This window comes from Rutilus rutilus (genome assembly GCF_951802725.1).
Source record: "Rutilus rutilus genome assembly, chromosome: 12".
Taxonomy (NCBI): Eukaryota; Metazoa; Chordata; class Actinopteri; order Cypriniformes; family Leuciscidae; genus Rutilus; species Rutilus rutilus.
In genome coordinates, this window is record NC_140217.1 from 2,309,336 (window position 1) to 2,330,790 (window position 21,455).

The 21,455-nt window shown below is 39.7% G+C and overlaps 1 protein-coding gene across 2 annotated transcripts in view; it reads right to left on the reverse strand.

Annotated features, from left to right (window-relative positions):
* The window catches only part of plxna1b (plexin A1b), a 141,746-nt gene that overhangs the window by 43,095 nt on the left and 77,196 nt on the right, over positions 1-21,455 (reverse strand). For both annotated transcript variants that reach the window (XM_084425103.1, XM_084425102.1), the window contains exons 10-12: positions 8,854-9,054; positions 1,769-1,865; positions 184-374 (exon numbers count right to left, since the gene is read on the reverse strand). In XM_084425103.1, the coding sequence (XP_084281229.1) occupies positions 184-374; positions 1,769-1,865; positions 8,854-9,054 (489 nt within the window). The remainder of the gene's footprint in view (positions 1-183; positions 375-1,768; positions 1,866-8,853; positions 9,055-21,455) is intronic.

A 21,455-nucleotide genomic window follows, 5' to 3' on the forward strand; every position in this document is an offset into this window, starting at 1 on the left:
TTGTCTTAGGAAAACTTTGATGAACTTTTTTGATCCACTTCAAATGTTGAGTACTGTGTTCAAAATGCATTCGAAAATTGAAAGATTTACTCAATTCACGGTCATCTTCTCAGGTTGGAAAATATGTAATTCTGCATAAATATGAACGCCCACACGCCTGGTGTGTTGTGTGCTGTAACTGACCTTGGTGATGCGCGGGTGTGTGCAGCGGCTGTTCCCGGCGCTGGCGTGCATCCATGTGTTTTCCGGCTGAGCACACTCCTGTCGCAGGGAACACTTCCGGTCCTGAACACACCAGCCACACTCGAAGCTGGACTCGGCCTTCAGACACAGACCACAGCTCTCTCTCAGAGCGAAACACTTGTAGAGGTGCGCTGAGGAGGAGAAGAACACACACACTCAATCTCACGGCAGAGGAGAAGAACACACACACTCAATCTCACAGCAGAGGAGAAGAACACACACACACACACTCAATCTCATGGCAGAGGAGAAGATCACACACACTCAATCTCACGGCAGAGGAGAAGATCACACACACACACACACACACACACACACACACACACACACACTCAACCTCACGGCAGAGGAGAAGATCACACACACACACTCAACCTCACGGCAGAGGAGAAGATCACACACACACACACACACACACACACACACACACACAGACACACGGCAGAGGAGAAGATCACACACACACACACACACACACACAACCTCACGGCAGAGGAGAAGATCACACACACACACTCAACCTCACGGCAGAGGAGAAGATCACACACACACACACACACACACACACACACACACACACACACACACACACACACACACACACACACACGGCAGAGGAGAAGATCACACACACACACACACACACACACACACACAGACACACGGCAGAGGAGAAGATCACACACACACACACACACACACACACACACACACACACACACACACACACACACAACCTCACGGCAGAGGAGAAGATCACACACACACACACACACTCAAGCTCACGCCTTTCAAACTCGTGCAGAAAGACAAGCTTCTGGATGATATACGGGAAAATATTCAGAGAAAAACAGTGTAAGAACGCAAAAAATAATAATATTCAAACAAACATTAGATTAAAATGTGAAAATAAGTAAACAAACAAGTAAATAAATAATAATAATAAAATAAATAAAAAGTACATCAAAATAAATAAATATTAGATTAAAATGTATAAATAAATAGATGTGCTAATTAATTAAAAATAAGTAAATAAATAATAAGATTAAAATATACATAAATATGATAAATATTGATTAAATAAATTAAATTGTATTAATCAAAAGTAAGAAAATAAGAAAATAAATAAGAAAATAATAAGATTAAATTAAATATTAGATGCATACAATTATATTAAATAAGAAAATAAACAAGAAAATAATGCTAAAATAAGAAAACAAATAAGTAAATAAACAAAAAGTTAAAATAAAGAATTATTAGATTAAAATAAATTATATTAAAATAAGAAAATAAACAAGTAAATAAAAATGAAATATCCCACATTTGACTGTCAATTGAGTTATTATCCCAGCATTAATCACAGATGAGCAGAACATGAATCATTTCTGCTGAAAGGTGAAAGCACAGCTGCTCACTCCAGCAAAAGATGCTCTGAAACATTTACAAATGCAGCAACTCTCTGCAGCATCCAGTGAAGGTTGCTAGGCAACCGGCTACAGTGTACCGCAGCGGTTGCCACGGTTACCTTGCATGTTGTGAGGGTTGTCGATGATGAAGTTTCCATTCCACACCACAGACAGATCAACGGGGAGATCGCTGATGTCACTTCCTTCATAGTTATACTGCAACACAAAAACACAAATGAATGTAATGGGATTAAAACACATGAATAATTCAGATAACTCCTGAGGTCACATGACTGCTCTCGACCTCTGCTCTGGTTTATTAATATATCATATCATTTATTTAGGAGCGGCTGCATGTATGAAGGGTTTACAGAACTGGTGTGTCTTTGGTCAGAAGAACACCTGAAACCCTTCATCCCTCCTCCATCATCCCTCCTTCATCCCTCTTCCATCCCTCCTCCATCATCCGTCCTTCATCTCTCTTTCATCTCTCCTTCATCCCTCCTCCATCATCCCTCCTTCATCCCTCTTTCATCCCTCCTCCATCATCCCTCCTTCATCTCTCTTTCATCTCTCCTTCATCCCTCCTCCATCCCTCCTCCATCATCCCTCCTTCATCCCTCTTCCATCCCTCCTCCATCATCCCTCCTTCATCTCTCTTTCATCTCTCCTTCATCCCTCCTCCATCCCTCTTTCATCCCTCCTCCATCATCCCTCCTTCATCTCTCTTTCATCTCTCCTTCATCCCTCCTCCATCCCTCCTCCATCATCCCTCCTTCATCCCTCTTTCATCCCTCCTCCTTCATCTCTCTTTCATCTCTCCTTCATCCCTCCTCCATCATCTCTCCTTCATCCCTCTTTCATCTCTCCTTCATCCCTCCTCCATCATCCCTCCTCCATCATCTCTCCTTCATCTCTCCTTCATCCCTCCTCCATCATCCCTCCTCCATCCCTCCTTCATCCCTCCTCCATCATCCCTCCTCCTCCATCCCTCCTTTACTCTCATTAAAGCTTCAGAGAGTCTGTTCTCCACTGCACTTCTTCTCTAGACAAACATCTTCTTTTATTTAACATTACTCACTGTTGTTTGCTCATTACACTGCAGGTCCCAAGAGCAGCTTCAGGAGTGTGTGTGTGTGTGTGTGTGTGTGTGTGTGTGTGTGTGTGTGTGTGTGTGTGTGTGTGTGTGTGTGTGTGTGTGTGTGTGCGCGAGAGTTTGGTGTTTTAATTGTTTTGGTTGCTAGTTTTAGGGTTGATTTTAACACACCATATTTATATTATCCCAGAAGTATTGAGATATGTTCAGATAAAAACACTGATGTCTATGCTAGCAATGAAAATAGAGCGAATTACCTTTTAAAAGTAACTTGACATTTCAAATAAAGATTGCATGAATTACATCGTTACACCAGTAGGTGGCGACAAGTGACTGTTAAAAATGTATTTGTTATTGAATCATACATTCAAGAGATTCGTTCAAAAACGCGGATTCATACATTAATGAAACAAGTGAAGTCTTTCAGTGAGTCACTGAATCATTCACTCAACACGATTTTTAAAAATAATTCATTCAGATTAATTAAACATTTTAAACAGACTGCAGCAATTAACGTTTGTCAGAACTTCTAGTAAATCACGTTATTTCAGAATCGTGATTTCAATTTTAAACAAAATAATCATGATTCTCAGTTTATACAGAATTCTGTACCTCTAACATTAATCCAAATACACACATTCATGTCACATTGTTACACTTTATTAGATTTACATATATTAAAAACGATTATAAAAATTTTTAATCTATTTAATATATTAGAAAAGGTTTGTAGTCACGCCGTCCTCCATCATTGATGAGAGACTGGAGGAGAGGAATATTCATGTGTTGGTGACGGTGATTTAACATGAGGAAACACACACACACACACACACACACACACACACACACACAGAATAGAGATTAATGAAGGAACACTACAGAGAAATAAATATGAAATGCTTCAGAACGAGAGATTTTCGGTACCAGTCGTCCTCAGATAATTGGTTATTTTTTGAGCAGGCCTGCATTCAGTTGTTAGAAAGCAAAGCTACACACACACACACACACACACACACACACACACACACAACACACACACACACACACACACACACACCAGAGGTATCTAATCACTAAGCGCACATATAAGCAGTGATACCTGTCTCAGTATAAAGCACACACTGTCATTCATTATTTCCAATTGCACCCGTGAGCCACGGATAATTAACGAAGCACTAATGATTTGGTCTCTCATTAGTTCAGAAATGAAAGATGATTTATGGTCTGAACGAGAGCTCTGGTTGTGCTAGATGTACAGTATGTTATAGTAATGCATTCACGCCACAGGCTGCAGACGTGCGCTCGATTCATCTGGCGAGAGACTGACACGTTTGAGCAGCCGGTTAACCTCTCGCCGGCGTGGGAAGACCAGCGCTCGCATAATTAAATAAAGGAGAAATGATGCGGAGAGGCTGAAGAGGACAGTGTGTGTGAGCGGCCTCTGTCAGATGATAATCACTGCAAAGAGTTTCATTTCCTTCACTAATACGTGTTCTATATAAAGAGAAAACAGCAGAACGTGTGCTTCCTATTGCCTCGTCTCACCAACATTACTGTTACCACAACTACCACAACTACTACAACAACCAATACCAGAAGTCAAAACTCATTTAAACATTCAACAATCCATGCATAAATAATGTAATAAATAAATAAATAAATAAATAAATAAATATCGCAAGTGCATAAATAAATGCATTAATGCATGCAAAAATACTGTAAGTGTAAATACATAAATGAATGAGTAAATAAATAAATGCATTAATGCATGCACAAATATTGTAAATGCATAAATAAATGCAAAATAAAAAAACAATATCTGTTGTGTGTTCTCTGTACACAAGAAGTGTTCATCTGCCTGACGCACAACTAACCCTGGATTACTGATAAAGTGTGTCGTCATTATCAGACGGAGGCATTTGATGTACTATGTTAAAAAAGATGAAAAACGAATATTCTTTAAAAAAAAAAAAAATCATTTTCCAAAAATACAAATAAAATAAAACTATTTATGAACAACTGAAACTAAATAAAATAAAATTGAAGTTAAAAACAAACTAGTTAACTTTAAAAAAGAAAAAGAAAAGTACAATAGGCCCAGTTATTGTGTGTAGTTCAGTGCTGTGAGTAATCAGTAATGCAGTGATCATGAGTTCTCATGAAGAGAGATGATTTAGTGGCGTTCAGCGCATGCTTTAATGATCGTGTCCTTCCTCTGACCCGGTGTTGTGTCCCGGAGCAGGACCCTCGCTGCGGGAGCGTCTCAATCCCCCACGCTAATATACGCTTCTATATACAAGCCCAGCGCTCTAGACTCAATTATAAAGCCAAAAGGGTTCGATATGAGGAGAAATGTCTTAAATGATCGCATAATACTTTCATGTCTGATGGATTTTTGCAGTTTTTTCATAGGGATACAGTAGGTTTACAAGCGGTTTTAGGCATAAAAGTAAAAAAAAAATGGATTTTTTTTTTTATAAATCCATAAAATGATTGAAACCCTACAGGTTCTAGATATGAAGCGCCTGACAGAATCATAAACTGTAGAAGCTTTTCTTCTAAGATTGCATTTTAAAACAGTGTGTGACGATATCAATCACTTATTTTTTGCTTATTCAAAGATATAGACGCATAAAAAGCAACAGAGATGAGTATAGAATAAAATAAAGTGGTGAATGAAATGTTCCACTGTTTCCACGGCTTGTGGCTTATTGTTTTGTCATATATATATGTCACTTAAGAGTGAAAGAAGAATACATCATTCTGATTCATCTTCATACAATAACTACCATTACCCTCAATACTCGACTGTAAACTTCATTTCTCCTGAGTGATTAATAATTTAAACCAGGTCTATATCTGCTGTCCCGACACACACACACACACACACACACACACACGATCAGGTGCAGTGAGTTTCTAAAAGCCTCTTCTGCTCTTGAACGCCCCCGGCTACCGTCTCTATCTCTCCTCTTCCTCTCTTGCTTCATTTTTCTTTACCGTAGTATCCATTACTGCAGTGTCGCTCCCACACTGTAATTAATCATCATTTTTTATCGGTGTCTCCTCTAATTGGTTCTCATCAGAACTGCTGCACCTCACACACACACACACACACACACCTGCCGCCGTCATCAGCTGTACGAGAGCCGCTCTATTAGTTTCTATTCTCCGTTCAGCCTGTTTTCTGACAAACTGATAGAACCTCATAAAGGAAGATGAATTAAACACAACGAGGGTCTGTGCTGATCCTGTACGGCACTCTTGCAGTCTTCACAAAAAAATGTTTGTGTGTATATATATATATATATATATATATATACACACAGTCAGCAACTATTCAGCAAAGACACATAAAAGTGATCAAAAGTGACAGTAAAGACATGATTTCTGAAGGGTCATGTGACACTGAAGACTGGAGTAATGATGCTGGAAATTCAGATTTGATCACAGGAATAAATTACGTTTTATTATATATTCACATAGAAAACGGTTATATTACATTGCAATAATATTTCAGTGTTTCTACTGTATTTTTGATTAAATAAACGCAGTCTTGAGCAGAAGTGTGTATATACTCAGCTCAGGTATACATGTGTAATTATCTAGCTTGACAGCCCTTCAAAACACATTTCCCATGAGCCTCTCTCCCTTCCTGCTGTGGTTTTCCCATGCAACCGAGCACCAGCTCCCGATCACAGCTCTGAGTGTGTGTGTGTGTGTGTGTGTGTGTGTGTGTGTGTGTGTGTGTGTGTGTGTGACGCTGATGCAGTTTTTGGGTCGGTTCTGACCACTAGGGTGCAAGAAGAGCCTTCAGACGGAAACCACAATAACACAACACACACGCATCGTCCAGAGAGAAACACACAGCCAAACCCAGACAACAAGACGAGCTGGCGTCCACAAACACACACCGATCCAGACAGGCCCGTTTATAACATACTCCGCCAGAGTCTGCGTTCAGCTCACGGACAGCGGGACGAGTCCTCCATCTGCGCTGCTTCAACACAACGACACACACACGGGGAGTGTGTGATATAAACACTGTTCTCATCTAAAGTTCTCTTTATTACATCAATGCGCCGGTTATTAAGTATGTTAGCAACAGTGTGTGTCTAAGAATAACACACATTCACATTTATATTTCCATTCTGGATAAATAACCAGAACACACACTCTCTGTCTCTTTTTTTCTCTTTCTCTTTTTCTCTCTTTCTCTCTCTCACACACACACACACTTTCTCTCTCGGTATTCTCTCTCTCTCACACACACACACACACACTCTCTCTCTCAGTCTCAGTCTCAGTCTCTTTCTCTCTCTCTCTCTCACACACACACTCTTTCTCTCTCGGTCTCTCTCTCTCTCACACACACACACACTTTCTCTCTCGGTATTCTCTCTCTCACACACACACACACACTGTAGATTAGCATTCTCATTATTGTATTGATCTGTTAATCTGGTGTTATCAGGAGAGTGTGGCATGCGCTGGTGTGTCTGTATGTACACATGTGTGTCTGATATGATCATGTGACAGGAGTTCAGCTCATTGATTCAGACTTCCATCAAGGTTTCAATCAATGCAGCAGAGCTGATATTAATGTGAAGATTATATCAGCATACAGCGATATTAGCATGACGCTTTTCACTGTGAGTTACTCTGTGCAAACGCAAACACTCACTCAAGCAAGCTCAGTTTCACATCACATGACAACAAGTAACATCGCAAGTTCATGTGGGCTTCTCAACACTGAAACACTGAAATATTATTACAGTTTAAAACATCTGTTTTATATGTTAATATATAGTAAAGTGTAATTTATTTCTGTGATTAAAGCTGAATTCTCAGCATCATTACTCCAGTCTTCAGTGTCACATGATCCTTCAGAAATCACTCTAATATGATGATTTGATGCTCAAGAAACATTTCTCCTTATTATCAATGTTGAGAACAGTTTTGCTGCTTCGTATTTCTGTGGAAACAGTGACATTTTATTTTTCATGATTTTGATGAATAGAAAGTTCAGAAGAACAGCATTTATTTGAAATATAATCTTTTGTAACATTATAAATGTCTTTACTCTCACTTTTGATCAGTTTAATGCATTCAGCCTTGCTGAGTAAAAGTAAAAATACTGACCCCAAACTTTTGAATGGTTGAGTATACCAAACCTCGTATGTTTGTGTCACAATAATCAGCTATCCTTTAAAGCGTTTATCAGCAGACGTGAGCCGGTGTGTGTGACTAAATTAACACACACAGTTAATTAACTAAATGAATAACTTTTTTTTTTACAACAAAATGAACCATCACTAAACTAACTGAAGCTGGACTATCGCCCTATCCGCACGGGGTGAGTATGACCTGGTGACCTCTAGTCATGTGTAATAATTGCAGAGGTCGTCTGTGATCTTAATCCCGTGCGAATCGGCCATGTCTGTGAAAAATTCCCCCGCAAATGACCGACCATATTTCACCGAACACCGCGGTCCTGTGATGATATTAGTCCCGTGCGAATCGGCATCTCTGTGATTTGACGGGTCTTTTATACGGGGTTTTTGTTTCCCGTGCGCCTTTTTATCCATCTTTCGGGAAGAATGGAGTGTTGGAGTGTTTTGATAGTATTTTGTGTGCTGGGTCATATCGCTATACACCATACAACTATACAGTTTGCAGAAAGAGAAAGCTGAAAATCATCAGAAGAGCAAAAACAAACAAAAAGAATGATTAGATGGAGATGGATGACATGCATGTGGTGAGGAACATTCTTCTGTGTATGATATATCACACAGCTAGACCTATAATAACAAGACATTTCCAAGCAATAGCCTATTGACATCATATCCGGGAGATAAGTCTGTAAATTCGAGTAAATCACAGGCTTCGCTTATCCTGTGCGAATGCACATCATTCAGATGTGGGGGGGTCATTTCTAATTCACACGAGGTCCCCAGATAATACTAATCTGGTGCGGATACGGCTTATGACGCTATTTTCTTCTAGAAACAAACTTAGTTGCATTATTTTCCGGTTATCTCCGTAAAGCTGCTTTGAAACACTCGGTATTGTAAACATCGCTTTATAAATAAATGTGACTGGACTCACGGTGGTTTTCTGGCACTGGATGCTGGAGCTGTTGAAGCGCAGCGCCGTCACGCTGTGTGTTTCGCCCTGGATGTGGAAGACACACTCGTAGTTCCTCTGACCCGACTGAGGCTGAGGAAGGTTTCGGGCCGACAGCGTGATCGGCTTCGGGACGCCGACGGGAACGTAGATCTGTGTGGACGGAAGAATCTGAGGACAATCCTGTAAAAGAGACGGAAAAATGTTATTATCAGCCGACTCAAACAAGGAAATCATTCTTATTAAAACAACAAAACACAGGAAGGACATCGAGCATCAGTCACACACACCAGAGGACATGTTTGACATTTGGTTAAACAAGCCTGATGGGGAACATATGGAGGAACGTCACGCAAAGACCTGGAGGAGAAACAAGCTGGACGCTTATCTGGAGAACGTCCCAGAATACCTCACTGCTCTGTGTGTGTGTGTGTGTGTGTGTGTGTGTGGGGACACTTGAGGAATAAACATGAGTCAAATCAGGCGAGTCCCACACAACTTCTGTTCAAAACATCTAATTTTGAGTCTCATCAAGGCTGAAAAATATAGTAAAAATGGTAATATTGTGAAATATTATTGCAATCTTAAATAACTGTTTTCTATGTGAATATACAGTAAAGTGTCATTTATTCCTGTGATCAAAGCTGAATTTTCAGCATCATTACTCCAGTCTTCAGTGTCACATGATCCTTCAGAAGTCTAATATGATGATTTGATGATCAAGAAACATTTATGATTATTATCAATGTTGAAAACAGTTTCATATTTTAGTGAAAACCATGACACTTTCATTTTTAGTTAATTCTAACGTTCTAGAGCATTCTAAATGTCTTTAAAGGGACACTTCACACATTTGCACTTCACCCAACGCTTTGCATTGTTAGAAACCCAGTCATACTATTGAATGGTCGTGCAACACTCTCTCATTTTCCCCTGAGACGGGAGAAATCCGTTATTTACCTTTTACACTTCCTCCTACAATGATGCAAAAATCGTCATTTTGCGTCATTGTAGGAGGAAGTGTAAGAGGGGGGGATTTCTGTTGAGACTACAAGCACTAGTTCCTCATCTTTCCCAGGGGGCGGGACCCGCTCACGCTACAGACCTATTACAGATCAGTGGGTGGGACTTTACTCTCTGAAACTGAAAGCAATATCCTCCATCTTGTTTGAAGCTAAGCTAACAGGCGCTGTGGAGACAGATGTAAAGTTATGACAATAGCGGAGGAGAGTGCTCAATATGATATAGACTAGAGGAAGAGGATTTCGGAAGTCTGATGCTTGAATCAGGTGTTTGTGGCTACCTTTACAAGCCGCATTATAGCGAAGAGCAGCCGAGGCAGAAGACCTGCCTGCCGCGGACGAGGAGCCCGGACTGGCTCGGGTTAGGGCGGACTGGTGGCGCCGGTGATCTCACTATGCAACTCATAGACTGTAAGATGCAACTACGAACCGCTACGAACACAGTCTGTGGCAAAGATTTACAACGATGACAATTTCTCCTGGACGAAATCTCTGAATCAGACGAGGACACGGACGTTTGTGTTGAGAACTATCCTAGTTTCGCACCGCATATGTTCTGACTGAACATCCAGGTACCATGCAATAATTCACCTTTTCGAAAGAAATACAAACGAGGAGTAATGCACTAATGAGTTCGCCAACTAACTAGACATTTTGTGTGAATGTGAAATGAATTTCAAGCTCTGGTGGTAGCTAGCCTTGTAGACGGAAGAGTGATTTCTCTTATAGGCAGATATGCGCTTTCTGGATTAGTGGGAGTGGCTTGCGGAGCTGTGCAATGTGGTGCATTGTGGGAGTTGTTGTCTTTCATACAAATGCGTCCTGAAGTTATTTTTTGTCTTTTCTCGGTCACGAAGGCACCAAATTCAAAATTTCTTTTACATTTCGACTACATATATGACCCACTTTAAATAAAAAACAATGTTCAAATGGGTGAAATGCCCCTTTAATGTCACTTAAAACACTGTTTCATATTTGAGTGGAAACTGTGATAAGTACATTTTTTTTACAGTGTCCTTGTTACATATGTTACATGTACTTACCATAGTAATAACAGTAAATTATGAATAATTACATGCAAGGAACCCCTTAACCAAATCCTAGTCCTACCCTAACCCTATAGTAAGTGCATGTAGTTAATTAATATTACTCAGTACTGAAATATATAATTACACTATAAACCTTAAAATAAAGTGTAACCGTTAATACTAACTAGGGCTGTCACTTTACGTTCGAAGATCGATAGCACAATCGATCAGACCAACCAACGCAAGTCTCGAAAACGAAAATAGGGAATCGATTTTAACGGCCTTCTCTCGAAGCGCGTCCACGATCACGATACGCCCGCAGCGAACGCGCGTCACACAGCGACTACAGGCTCTGACACACACACATAACAGCAGATTATACTTCTGCATAATGTGTCTCTTTTTACAACAAACATGTGAATTCTGCCGGTATTCAGACAGTCTCATGCATACAGACACAGATTCAGGCTACGGTCTACTATCGCCTACGTAGGGGAAATGTGTTTGACATTTCTAATGGTAAACACAGGCATGTTGAAGACTGCATTAATGTTGTTCAGTGATGTTATGGCAGTCCACTCTGCTTATTGTTTCTCGAGAATGTTGCACACCTGTTTGTCATTGTGCACGAAACTTCATGCCAATAAATCATCAGAAATATTTGCTGACTTGTGCGTGTCTCGAGCGCCCTCTTTACGTTCGTCCTAATGCCTGTTAGTTGTCCGTGGATTTGCCTATATTTGGCGTTTAAAATGGAAACGTCTTTAGACATGGAAAACCGATTTTACAATCGATTCATTGAACACTTATGTCTCAAAAATCGAACAGGATTTTTTCACAAAAGTGACGGCCCTAATTCTAACATTCTAGAATGTTCTAAATGTCTTTACTGTCACTTTACTGACCGATTTAATATGTCCTTACTGAATAAAAGTTAAAGTTGAAATCATACTGACCCCAAACTTTAGAACAGCACTTTATAAACAGCATGTGATGATTCAGTCAGTAACGCCACACGTCAACAAGCACAAAGAGTGGGAAAACGAGAGGACAGACGACACTCCACAGACAGAGAACAGCTCTAGTTATGGACGAACACCATGAGAACAGTGTTAGGGGTAGGAGAACGGAGAACGGAGAGAGAGAGCAGAGGAAGTAGAGAATAAGATCTCATAATCTCTCTCTGAATGAAGGCCTGATAAATGAAGCTTTTAAAGCAGCGCGGCGTTCAGGAGCACTCATGAGTCTCAGAGATGAAGAGGATCAAACTAAGAGCAGGAAATCTCTGGATCCTCCAGTGACGAGATTCCTCCTCAAACCAGAGGAAACTCTCCTGATGTTCCCGATTTCATCCGTAAGCTGACGGTATGTTTGGTCACAGCGCTGGTTTCGGTTCTTGTGCTTATTAAGCGTAAAGACTGACCACAGAGCAGCCGGTCAGCCACCCACTCGCCTGTAAATCACAGATGGAAATGAGGAACGAGATGTTTCAGGCACAGGAAGGATGTTTGCTGTTCACCACAATTTGAAGAAACCATAAATACTTTTGAAGAACTTCTGCAGAACCAGCAAACCTTGAGCTCGAATGTCCAATGACTTTCAGGTGTTACTTTAAGATAAGTAAGGTTTTGCTTTGAAATAAATTAATATTTGTATTCAGCAAGAATGCATTTAATGAATCAAAAGCAACCACCTTCATTAGGGCCTAAAATTAACAATCGCCATGTGCCAAAAATTATATGAAAAGTATATATATAATATATACAGTACTGTGCAAAAGTCTTAGGCATGTTAATATCCCCCCACCCGAAAAAATATGAAATTTCTATCTTTTGCTGTAGTGTGTCAGTAGGAAATATCAGTTTACATTTCCAAACATTCTTTTTGCCATTAATTGTAATAATCCAGTGAGATTTGTGTCTGCACAAGGAGTCTGACAGCAGCCGGTATGATCTGATCTGACCATCATCGAGTCCGTCTGTGATTACATGAAGAAACAGAAGAAACTGAGACAGACTAAATCCAGAAGAACTGCGGGAACGTCTCCGAGACGCTTGAAGAAACCTTCCTGCAAAGCTACAGTGCTGTGAAGAGCTCTGGCACTCGTGTTAAAATGCTGTAAAGTGAGAATGCTTTCAAAAATAATTTATTTATGATTTAACTTCTATTAACTAATTCAAATCAATATAGGCCTATATAAGATATTAACATGCCTAAGACTTTTGCACAGTACTGGATATATAAAGTATATGAAAAGGTGTCACTCGCAGTTGTCCGGTAACATTATTATGAAGACTAACACTGCATGAATGTGAACAAGCGTCGCTCGGGACAGTAGACAGCGTTGCATCGTCATAAAAGTTTAAGCCTTGACAATTTAAATATTAGTTAGTTAGTATACTTTATTGTCCTTTTTCAGGAAATTTGTCTTGGACTCAAAGCTGCAGTAGTACACAACATACACACACAAACAATGACTGCATCTTGCTATTCAACATATTAATAGATACAGGAATAAATGATTTTTTGTAACGGTTCCTCTTACAAAGTGGGTCTCTATACGTCTCCCTGACGGCAGAAGCTGACTCATTGGAAATAAAACATGGCTTGAATCACTCACTATTGTCTGTGCATTCTTAAAATGCAGTGATGTGTACTCTCTTACACCCATAACTTTCACTGCAGTTTTAACAAGACGTGCAAGCTGTGATTTTAACTGGACCGAAAGATTGCCATACCAAGCTAGCATCCCGTAATTTAAAAGACTTCCTAAAACGGCATAATAAAATTATTGCATAATTCTCTGATTTACACCAAACAGTCTAAGTCTTCTTTAAAAATGCTGGAATTTTGAACAAAGGTAGTCAATGTGAGCTTTCCAAGTAAATGAACAATCAATGAGCACACCTGGATACTTACAGGTTTCCACCTGCTCAATGATATTATCATGAATGATAACTGGGCTGAGATCACCTAATCTTTTTGGATCCACTATCATTTCCTTCATATTCATATTCAAGCACAAGAACATGCGAAAGGAGCTCCTCTCGTTTAGGGGTGTAAGAAAAAATCGATACACATGAGTATCGCGATATTTTATTTTGCAATACTGTATCGATTTTCAAAAACGCAATATCGATTTTTTTTTTTTTTTTACGTCCAAAAATATTCATGGTAAGACGGTGGTTCACGTTTATGTTGTTTAAAAGGCTCGCCGAACGGTGCGTGTCCACTGGCACGGAGCGAGCGGAGCAAGCGTTTTCAATTCATTCCATGGAAGTCGAGCTTCACGCTCAGCAGTGCATTTTGGGATTGACAGCGGACCGGAGAAAGCGTTGAGAGCGACTGAGAGCGTCAAAAGGTTGGGCAGTTCTCGACTTTATGCAAATATCAAGCGAAAAACGCGGTCGGCAGTTTATGATGGATTTAGTGCGTAAATCATTTTGTTTACAAATTAGACGCTTTGCAGTTGTTTATATATGTTAAAGATTTTATTTTGGATGTGTTTATTGTTATTATATTGGCTGGGTTTATAAAATTGAAAGGATCTTTGCTTGGTGCATTTGGAAACAAAGCTTGTCTATTTCTAAATGTAATCGCGTGCATGATGATTATACTGTCCGTGTGTTGAAAAAAACAAACACACTCGTAACAGACACACCCCAAAGCGGAGACGTTACAGCGTTGCCAGCGGCACCGAGCGTAATTTTGCCGCTGTAGTGGACGCGCACCGTGAAGCTGCGTTCACACCAAACGCGAATAGAGTGTCTGGCGCGAGTGATTTCAATGTTAAGTTAATGCAAAGACGCGTTTACGCGCGTCTGGAGGTCCTGCGGCGCGAATGAGGCGTTTAGCGCGGCAGACGTTAATTTGCCTCATTCGCGCGTCCAGTTCTTTTAAAATCTTTTATCACATAAAAACTTGATTTCAATAGGCCTATATGACACATTCATTTTGTTCACTTTCATTCATTTTCGTCCAGTTCACGTTGTTGTTTTGTATTGTGACAGGGGCTATGTATTTTCTTTTATTATGGCCTACTTGAGAAATATAAAAATTTGCTCACTAAGAACCTGTGAACCACAATACCAAACTGGCAGTCTGATTTTCTGTGAACTGAATTGTTAACCTAAAGTAAACTTCTTTGACTTTTATGCACATCATGTCTTTTTTTAAATATTATTTTTTCTAAAATTATAGTCCTACTTTAAAAAAATCCCAATATATCGCCTTATGCACAGTATCGAAATATATTGCAATATATTGAATCGTGACCCATGTATCGTGATACGTATCGTATCGCCAGATTCTTGCCAATACACAGCCCTACTCTCGTTAGTCGTGCGCTGTGTGGGAAGAACACTAAACTGAGCTCTCTTTCACGTCGTCTTGCACTCGAGTGGTCAAATTCACACAAAATTATGTCCAAAAATAGTGAGTAAACTAATAAACAGTCGTTTAACTGAACATAAACAGTTGAGACTGTAAACTCATGTGTATCAGTAAATTAGACCTGTGCATTTGCTCTTAAAGTGACAGCAGCCTAATATTCCTGTTTTTAATGTGAATCAAACAGAATTTAGATTAGTTAGCTTAGTAGGTTTAGCTGTGGTCTTCAAATTGAAATAGAGAATTGTGAATGTTCACTGGTATCTAAAATGTTGCTGTCATTACTGGCTGTTTTTGCAAAAACAGTTTCATGAAAAATATTTATGGCTGGTACATTTTCTCAAGTCACCAGCAACTGTTTTCAACACTGATAATAATCATAAATGTTTCTTGAGCATCAAGTCATCATATTAGAATGATTTCTGAAGGATCATGTGACTCTGAAGACTGGAGTAATGATGCTTTGATCACAGGAATAAATTACGTTACAATATATTCACATAGAAACAGTTATTTTAATTTGTAGTAATATTTCACAATATTACTGTATTTCTGGTGAGCAGAAGAGACTTCTCTGAAAACATTAAAAATCTTTCCAATCTCAAACTTTTGAACAGTAGTGCACACACACAAACACAGTTATTAATACAGCAGCAAAAGCTGTTCAAAGATAATTGGTTTTCCTTTAACAGTGCCATATCTGCTCCTTAATTATCATATCTCCCACCGTAAAAACATTAATATTTGTTCCAGTAAGCAGAGCAGAGAAACACCACACATTCACGTCTCTCCAGCGGCCCGAAGCTCAAGCTCCATAAAATCCACTTTCACGACAGCCTCCCGCAATAAAGGAAAATGAGCCGTAATACGACTTCAAGAAGGCCATCAGAAACCCACTGATCATTCTCAAGTCAGTGTGCTGAACTCATTTAAATGTTTTAAATCAATTTATTTAAATTAAATGGCCTCATTTAAATATTTCTGTGTTAAATTGAATGGAAAGCAAACGTCGTTTAGATGTCAGAGCTCTTCTGTATGATTACCCATCTACACTCTCTCTATGATGCTGGTCGTAAGACGGCACCCTATCGCTCACACATCCTGACAGAACACGTATGAAGAACACGTGTCTGTCGTTAGCATGTTACTCCGCTAATAACTTGATCATCTAAAGCGCACACATGCACAGACTGGGAAAAATTAAATTACTTTTTCATATTAAACGAAGAAAGCCAACATTCCTCTAGGCTCTGTCTGCTAATCTTGGATGAGTTTTGCTGCCTTCAGGATCCCTTGGGAAATTCCTGCTTACAAGTTTGGAAATGTGAGTTTGGTCAGTGAAAACGTGAGATGCAATTAGCCGTCTCTCTTTCTCAATAATTGACAAAGACAATACGCTTTTTAGTGCTTTTTCACCAGCAAAGAGAGAGCATTTTATTGCAAAATTCAAACAAATTAGTAGTATTTTCTGTCAAATTCATAGCTATTCTTCAACAACTGTATAAAATACTTGAATAAATGAATTGTACCATCGAAATGCACAATTACAAATCATTTATTTGATCAATACTAATCAGTTTTGTTAATGTTAACTAAAACTAAAGCTATTGAAATCATCAATAACTGAAATAAACCTGAAATAAAAAACAAAGTTAGTATTAGATGGAAAACTTATACTTAAAGAACATATCACTTTTTTATAGAAATACTGCCTCCTTGGCAACTAACGGAAATTCTAAAAGTTGTACAACTAAAATAAAAATGATTTAAATAGAAATAGAAATATTTAAAGAACTAAAACTAATAAAAATGACAAATGCTCGAGAGAAAATGACTAAAACTAAAATGAATATTAAAAATATAAAAATACAAATGACTAATTTAAAATATTTATAAAGCCAAAACAAATAAAGTAATTAAAGCTAAATAGAAATATTTAACTTAGTTTTATTAACTAAAACTAATATGCACAAAACAAAATATTAAATATAAAAATACAAGCTAATTTAGAATATTTATAAATAAAACTAAAACTGAAATAAAAATGTAACTAAATAGAAATATAACAAACTAATACTAATAAAAATGATGAATGCACAAAAAAAAAGACTAAAACTTAAAAGAAAAAGAAAATTTAAAATATAAAAAGACAAGCTAATTTAAAATATTAATAAGTAATAAAACTAAAACTGAAATAAAAATTAATTTAAATAATAAAAAAAAAACTAATACTAATAAAAATGACAAATGCACCCAAAACAAATGAAAAACGAACTAAATTTAACTGAAAATGTAAAATATAAATGTACAAATATACACTAAAATAACACTGATGCCACAGACTTTCCATGAGCCATGATTCACTCGACACAGATTTTGTTCAACTCCAAATCCCGACAGATTTCCCACCGGTAATTGTGACACTGGCGTTATTCGAGTGCACACCTCATAAATATGATCATTCGCACTTGAATGCAGCGTGATTCGTGATTCACCACAATGCATTCTGGAACAGTCTTTTCTGTGAAGGATACAATGTGATTCGCCCAAAACGAGTTATCTTACAAGACAGCAGGAGCTGCTGCATATCTCCTGGAACAGTCTCCGCATGCGGAGCGCCAACAAGGCCGGAACATACAGTCTAGGTAGACAGCAGCTCAGCGGCTGACGGGAGACAACACGCTAAAATAAGAAGTGGTGCATATGAATATGAAAGCGAAGGAGGGAGGGGAACGCGTGAGAGAATGTGTGCTGGCCGCCAAGAACAAAAGAGAGTGAGAGGGAAGACAAGAGAGGAAGTAATCAGTCTGATAAAGTCATTTCTCTGCACCTCCTTCTCTCTCTCTCTCTCTCTCCTCCTCTGGTTTAATTATTCAAAGTGGATTAGATCTGTACTTCAGCTGCCCGATGCATCCCAGCGATGAATATTACATAGACAGAGAGAGAGAGAGAGAGAGAGAGCGGGGGGGATAAAACAGGGATATGAACCGAGAAGAAAGGAGCAGAGCAGAGAGAAAAAATGGGCGAGCAAAGATGAAAACGGCAGGACTGGAGCAGAGCATTGTGGGTAATGGGGTCAGGGGTGACATCAAAGGCCATGTGACCTGTTTTCAAGGTCTCTCTGGAATGTAATTAGTGCTGTAGTCATGACGACTGCCGTGTTTCACTGCATGTATGTGATAAACTCCTGAATGTTCACTTCTATCCTCTCGAGTTAAACCAGCTGTCACTTGTCGTCTAGTTGTTCGCTCGCTCCCAAGAAAAGAGGTTCGGAAGATAGGAAAGAATCCCACACGAGGAATATCAGCGCGACATGACAGGAAAAGTGAAGGAACAGACACCGTAAAAGCAAATCATGTGTTAAAAATGAAGCGCACACTGATTCAAATCCTTTCCGACTCGAAGCCTCCGCTGATTTATTCTTGCTTTCACTTTTACTCAAATGATGAACAAACGTTCTGCTCAAAACAATGAGTATCAAACTGCAACAAAGTGCAGGAGACACAAAGGCGTGTGGCAAAGTTCAGTGCAAAACATGTGAGGAGTCAAACTTGGCTTTGGAAGGTGAATAAAATCACTTAATTAGCCTATTATAATGGAAGTATCATGTGACACAGACAATGTGTTGTGATTGGTCGAGCGCTTCGAGTGTGTTTGGGAAATCTCCCGCTCTTACAATAACCGCCAGTTTAACACACTACTAACTAGGGCTGTAGTCAAGACCACCTTTGTCGAGTCCAAGACAAGTCCAAGACCAGGACTAGTCGAGTCCAAGTCAAGACCGAGTCCAAAGAGGTTCGAGTCCGAGTCAAGACCGAGTCCAGGACAGGAAAAAAAAAAGTCTGCTAAAAAAATATAGGCTATAGCCTACAGAAATTAAATCACTATGTAATAATGAAATAATGAATAATTTTAATTTTATTTAAAATAATTGACAAATTCAAAAAATAATAATAAATAAATAAATTATATAGGCCTAAAGGAGCACACACATTCGTTTCGACTGTCTGATCAGCCTCACATTCTGTTCCTGTCAATCATACACGCGATGTCAACCAATTAAACTGCATGAGGGAAGGCCGAGCCAACTCACAGACACACACACACACACACACACACACACACACACAAGAGATGCGGATAAACCGCGGATCGGGCGGATGACGTGACGAAAAATAATATTTTAATTAAATTCAGGCGGGTGGCGGCTGAAGCAATCAAATGAAAAAAGTTTGCCACTAAGCAAACCTGCAAGTTATGAGCTGGGTTATTTTGTTTCGATATTAGCTATATTTTAAAACAGCCAGTCATTGGAGCCTAACGTTACCACTCGTGGAATAGGCAAAGAAAAAGGTAAGAAAAAAAGTCGGAAACCTTTGCCCATTAATTAGATGTGCAAGGCAAGCAGGCTAGTTTTCGGGGTGTTATGGACAATCAAAAATGTGAATATTCACGTTGCACTAGCGGTGGACTTTCAGCGAGTTTATTTAAACATTTATTTTTTAAAGAGCCGTTTGTGAGTCAAAAGAGCCGGCTCTTTTCAGTGAGCTGAGTGAAACGAGCCGGCTCACGAAAAAGACCCGAAATGCCCATAGTTATTAAGTGGCCAGTGTTTCACTTTCCCTCCAATAATATTTTGTTTTAATATCGCGGCGACATATGTGTGATTACTGGGAACATAATAAAGACTCCTGGACTCGGTCGAGACCAAAAGCCATATTTGGCAAGACCAGTGGCCGAGACCGAGACAAGTCCGAGTCCGAATACCAGCGAGTCCGAGACAAGTCCGAGACCATAGAAAAACGGTCTCGAGTCCGGACTCGAGTCCAAGACCGGACTCGAGTACTACAGCCCTACTACTAACTAACTCAACCAGGCCCCGCCCCTTTATTCTGCATATGAATTATTTAAATGAGGAATATTGTGACGTGTTCGTTCCCGGAAAAAAACTATTTCTCCAGCCGGCCAATCAGAGCACAGTGCGCTTTTCAGAAGGAGGGGCTTCATAGAGACAGGAACTAAACAGAGCGTTACTGACAGACTGGGAAGAGAGGAGCCGCAACAATGGAGAATATGAGGAGAATAATCAACATTCAAGCAGGAAAACCTGTTCTAGTAGAGCCTGAAACTTTGTAAAAGGGTATAATATAACCTCTTTAATGGCTGGAATCTGTCATCTGGGTTCTGAGAGACTGTAGAACCTCCTAGAACCTCATTAGACGTGTGTGTGTGTGCTTTCAGCTGCTATGAGAGAAACTACAATAACACTAAAAAAGAAAAAGAAAACTACACACTAGAGCAGTGCGACTGCCGTCCAGCTGGCACACACAGAGCCGGTTACACACGCCAACGCCTTTCCTTCCCGAGCCCTCGCTTTATTCTCCACCTCTCCTCATTACGGCTCTTCCCTGCTCCTGAAAGCTGGCTCACTCTCCGCTACAGCGTTTGTGAAGTACATGGCGTCACATCTATAATGTAATCTCCCACGTTAGTGCCAGAACTTTCTCCCTCCCCTCGCTTCACTCACACTTTCTCCCTCGCACACATCTGGAGTCTATTAGAGGAAACCAGTGCATGCAGGCTTTTAAAACACTGAATCATGGGAGATTCCCAACGGACTCGCATCAGCCAATGAGGGAGCGGCTCCGTCGACACGATGACCGGACTCTCTCGTCTTATCTCGCTCGGTTCAGTAACGGATCGAGTTTCTCATGAGTGAAAATCTGAGGATGGACACGCGGGAGGAGGAGGAGGAGATAAACACGCCGAATAGTGTCCTACCCAGCCGGGATTCATCAGGTTTCCAGTGTCAACTCCGTGAAAGCGAGAACAAATCAATGACATCTCAGTCAATCAGGACGTATTTGATGTTTAAACTCAATGTGAAATGCAGTTTGCAACCCATTATACTTGCACTGTGCAACACTTGTAGTGTGATGCATTTACAACTGAAACTGGATATTTAATGAGGGGGGAAATGGGCGGGGCTTGATTTTATGCATCAGATTTGATTGGTTGCATCGTGAGCGGAAGAGACTTCCTTAAAAACTCTTACCGACCACAAACTTTCGAACAGTAATGAGTAGCGGCTGGGAATCGAAAATCGAACACTTGAGGTCAGGAATCGGATACTTGTTATGAAATT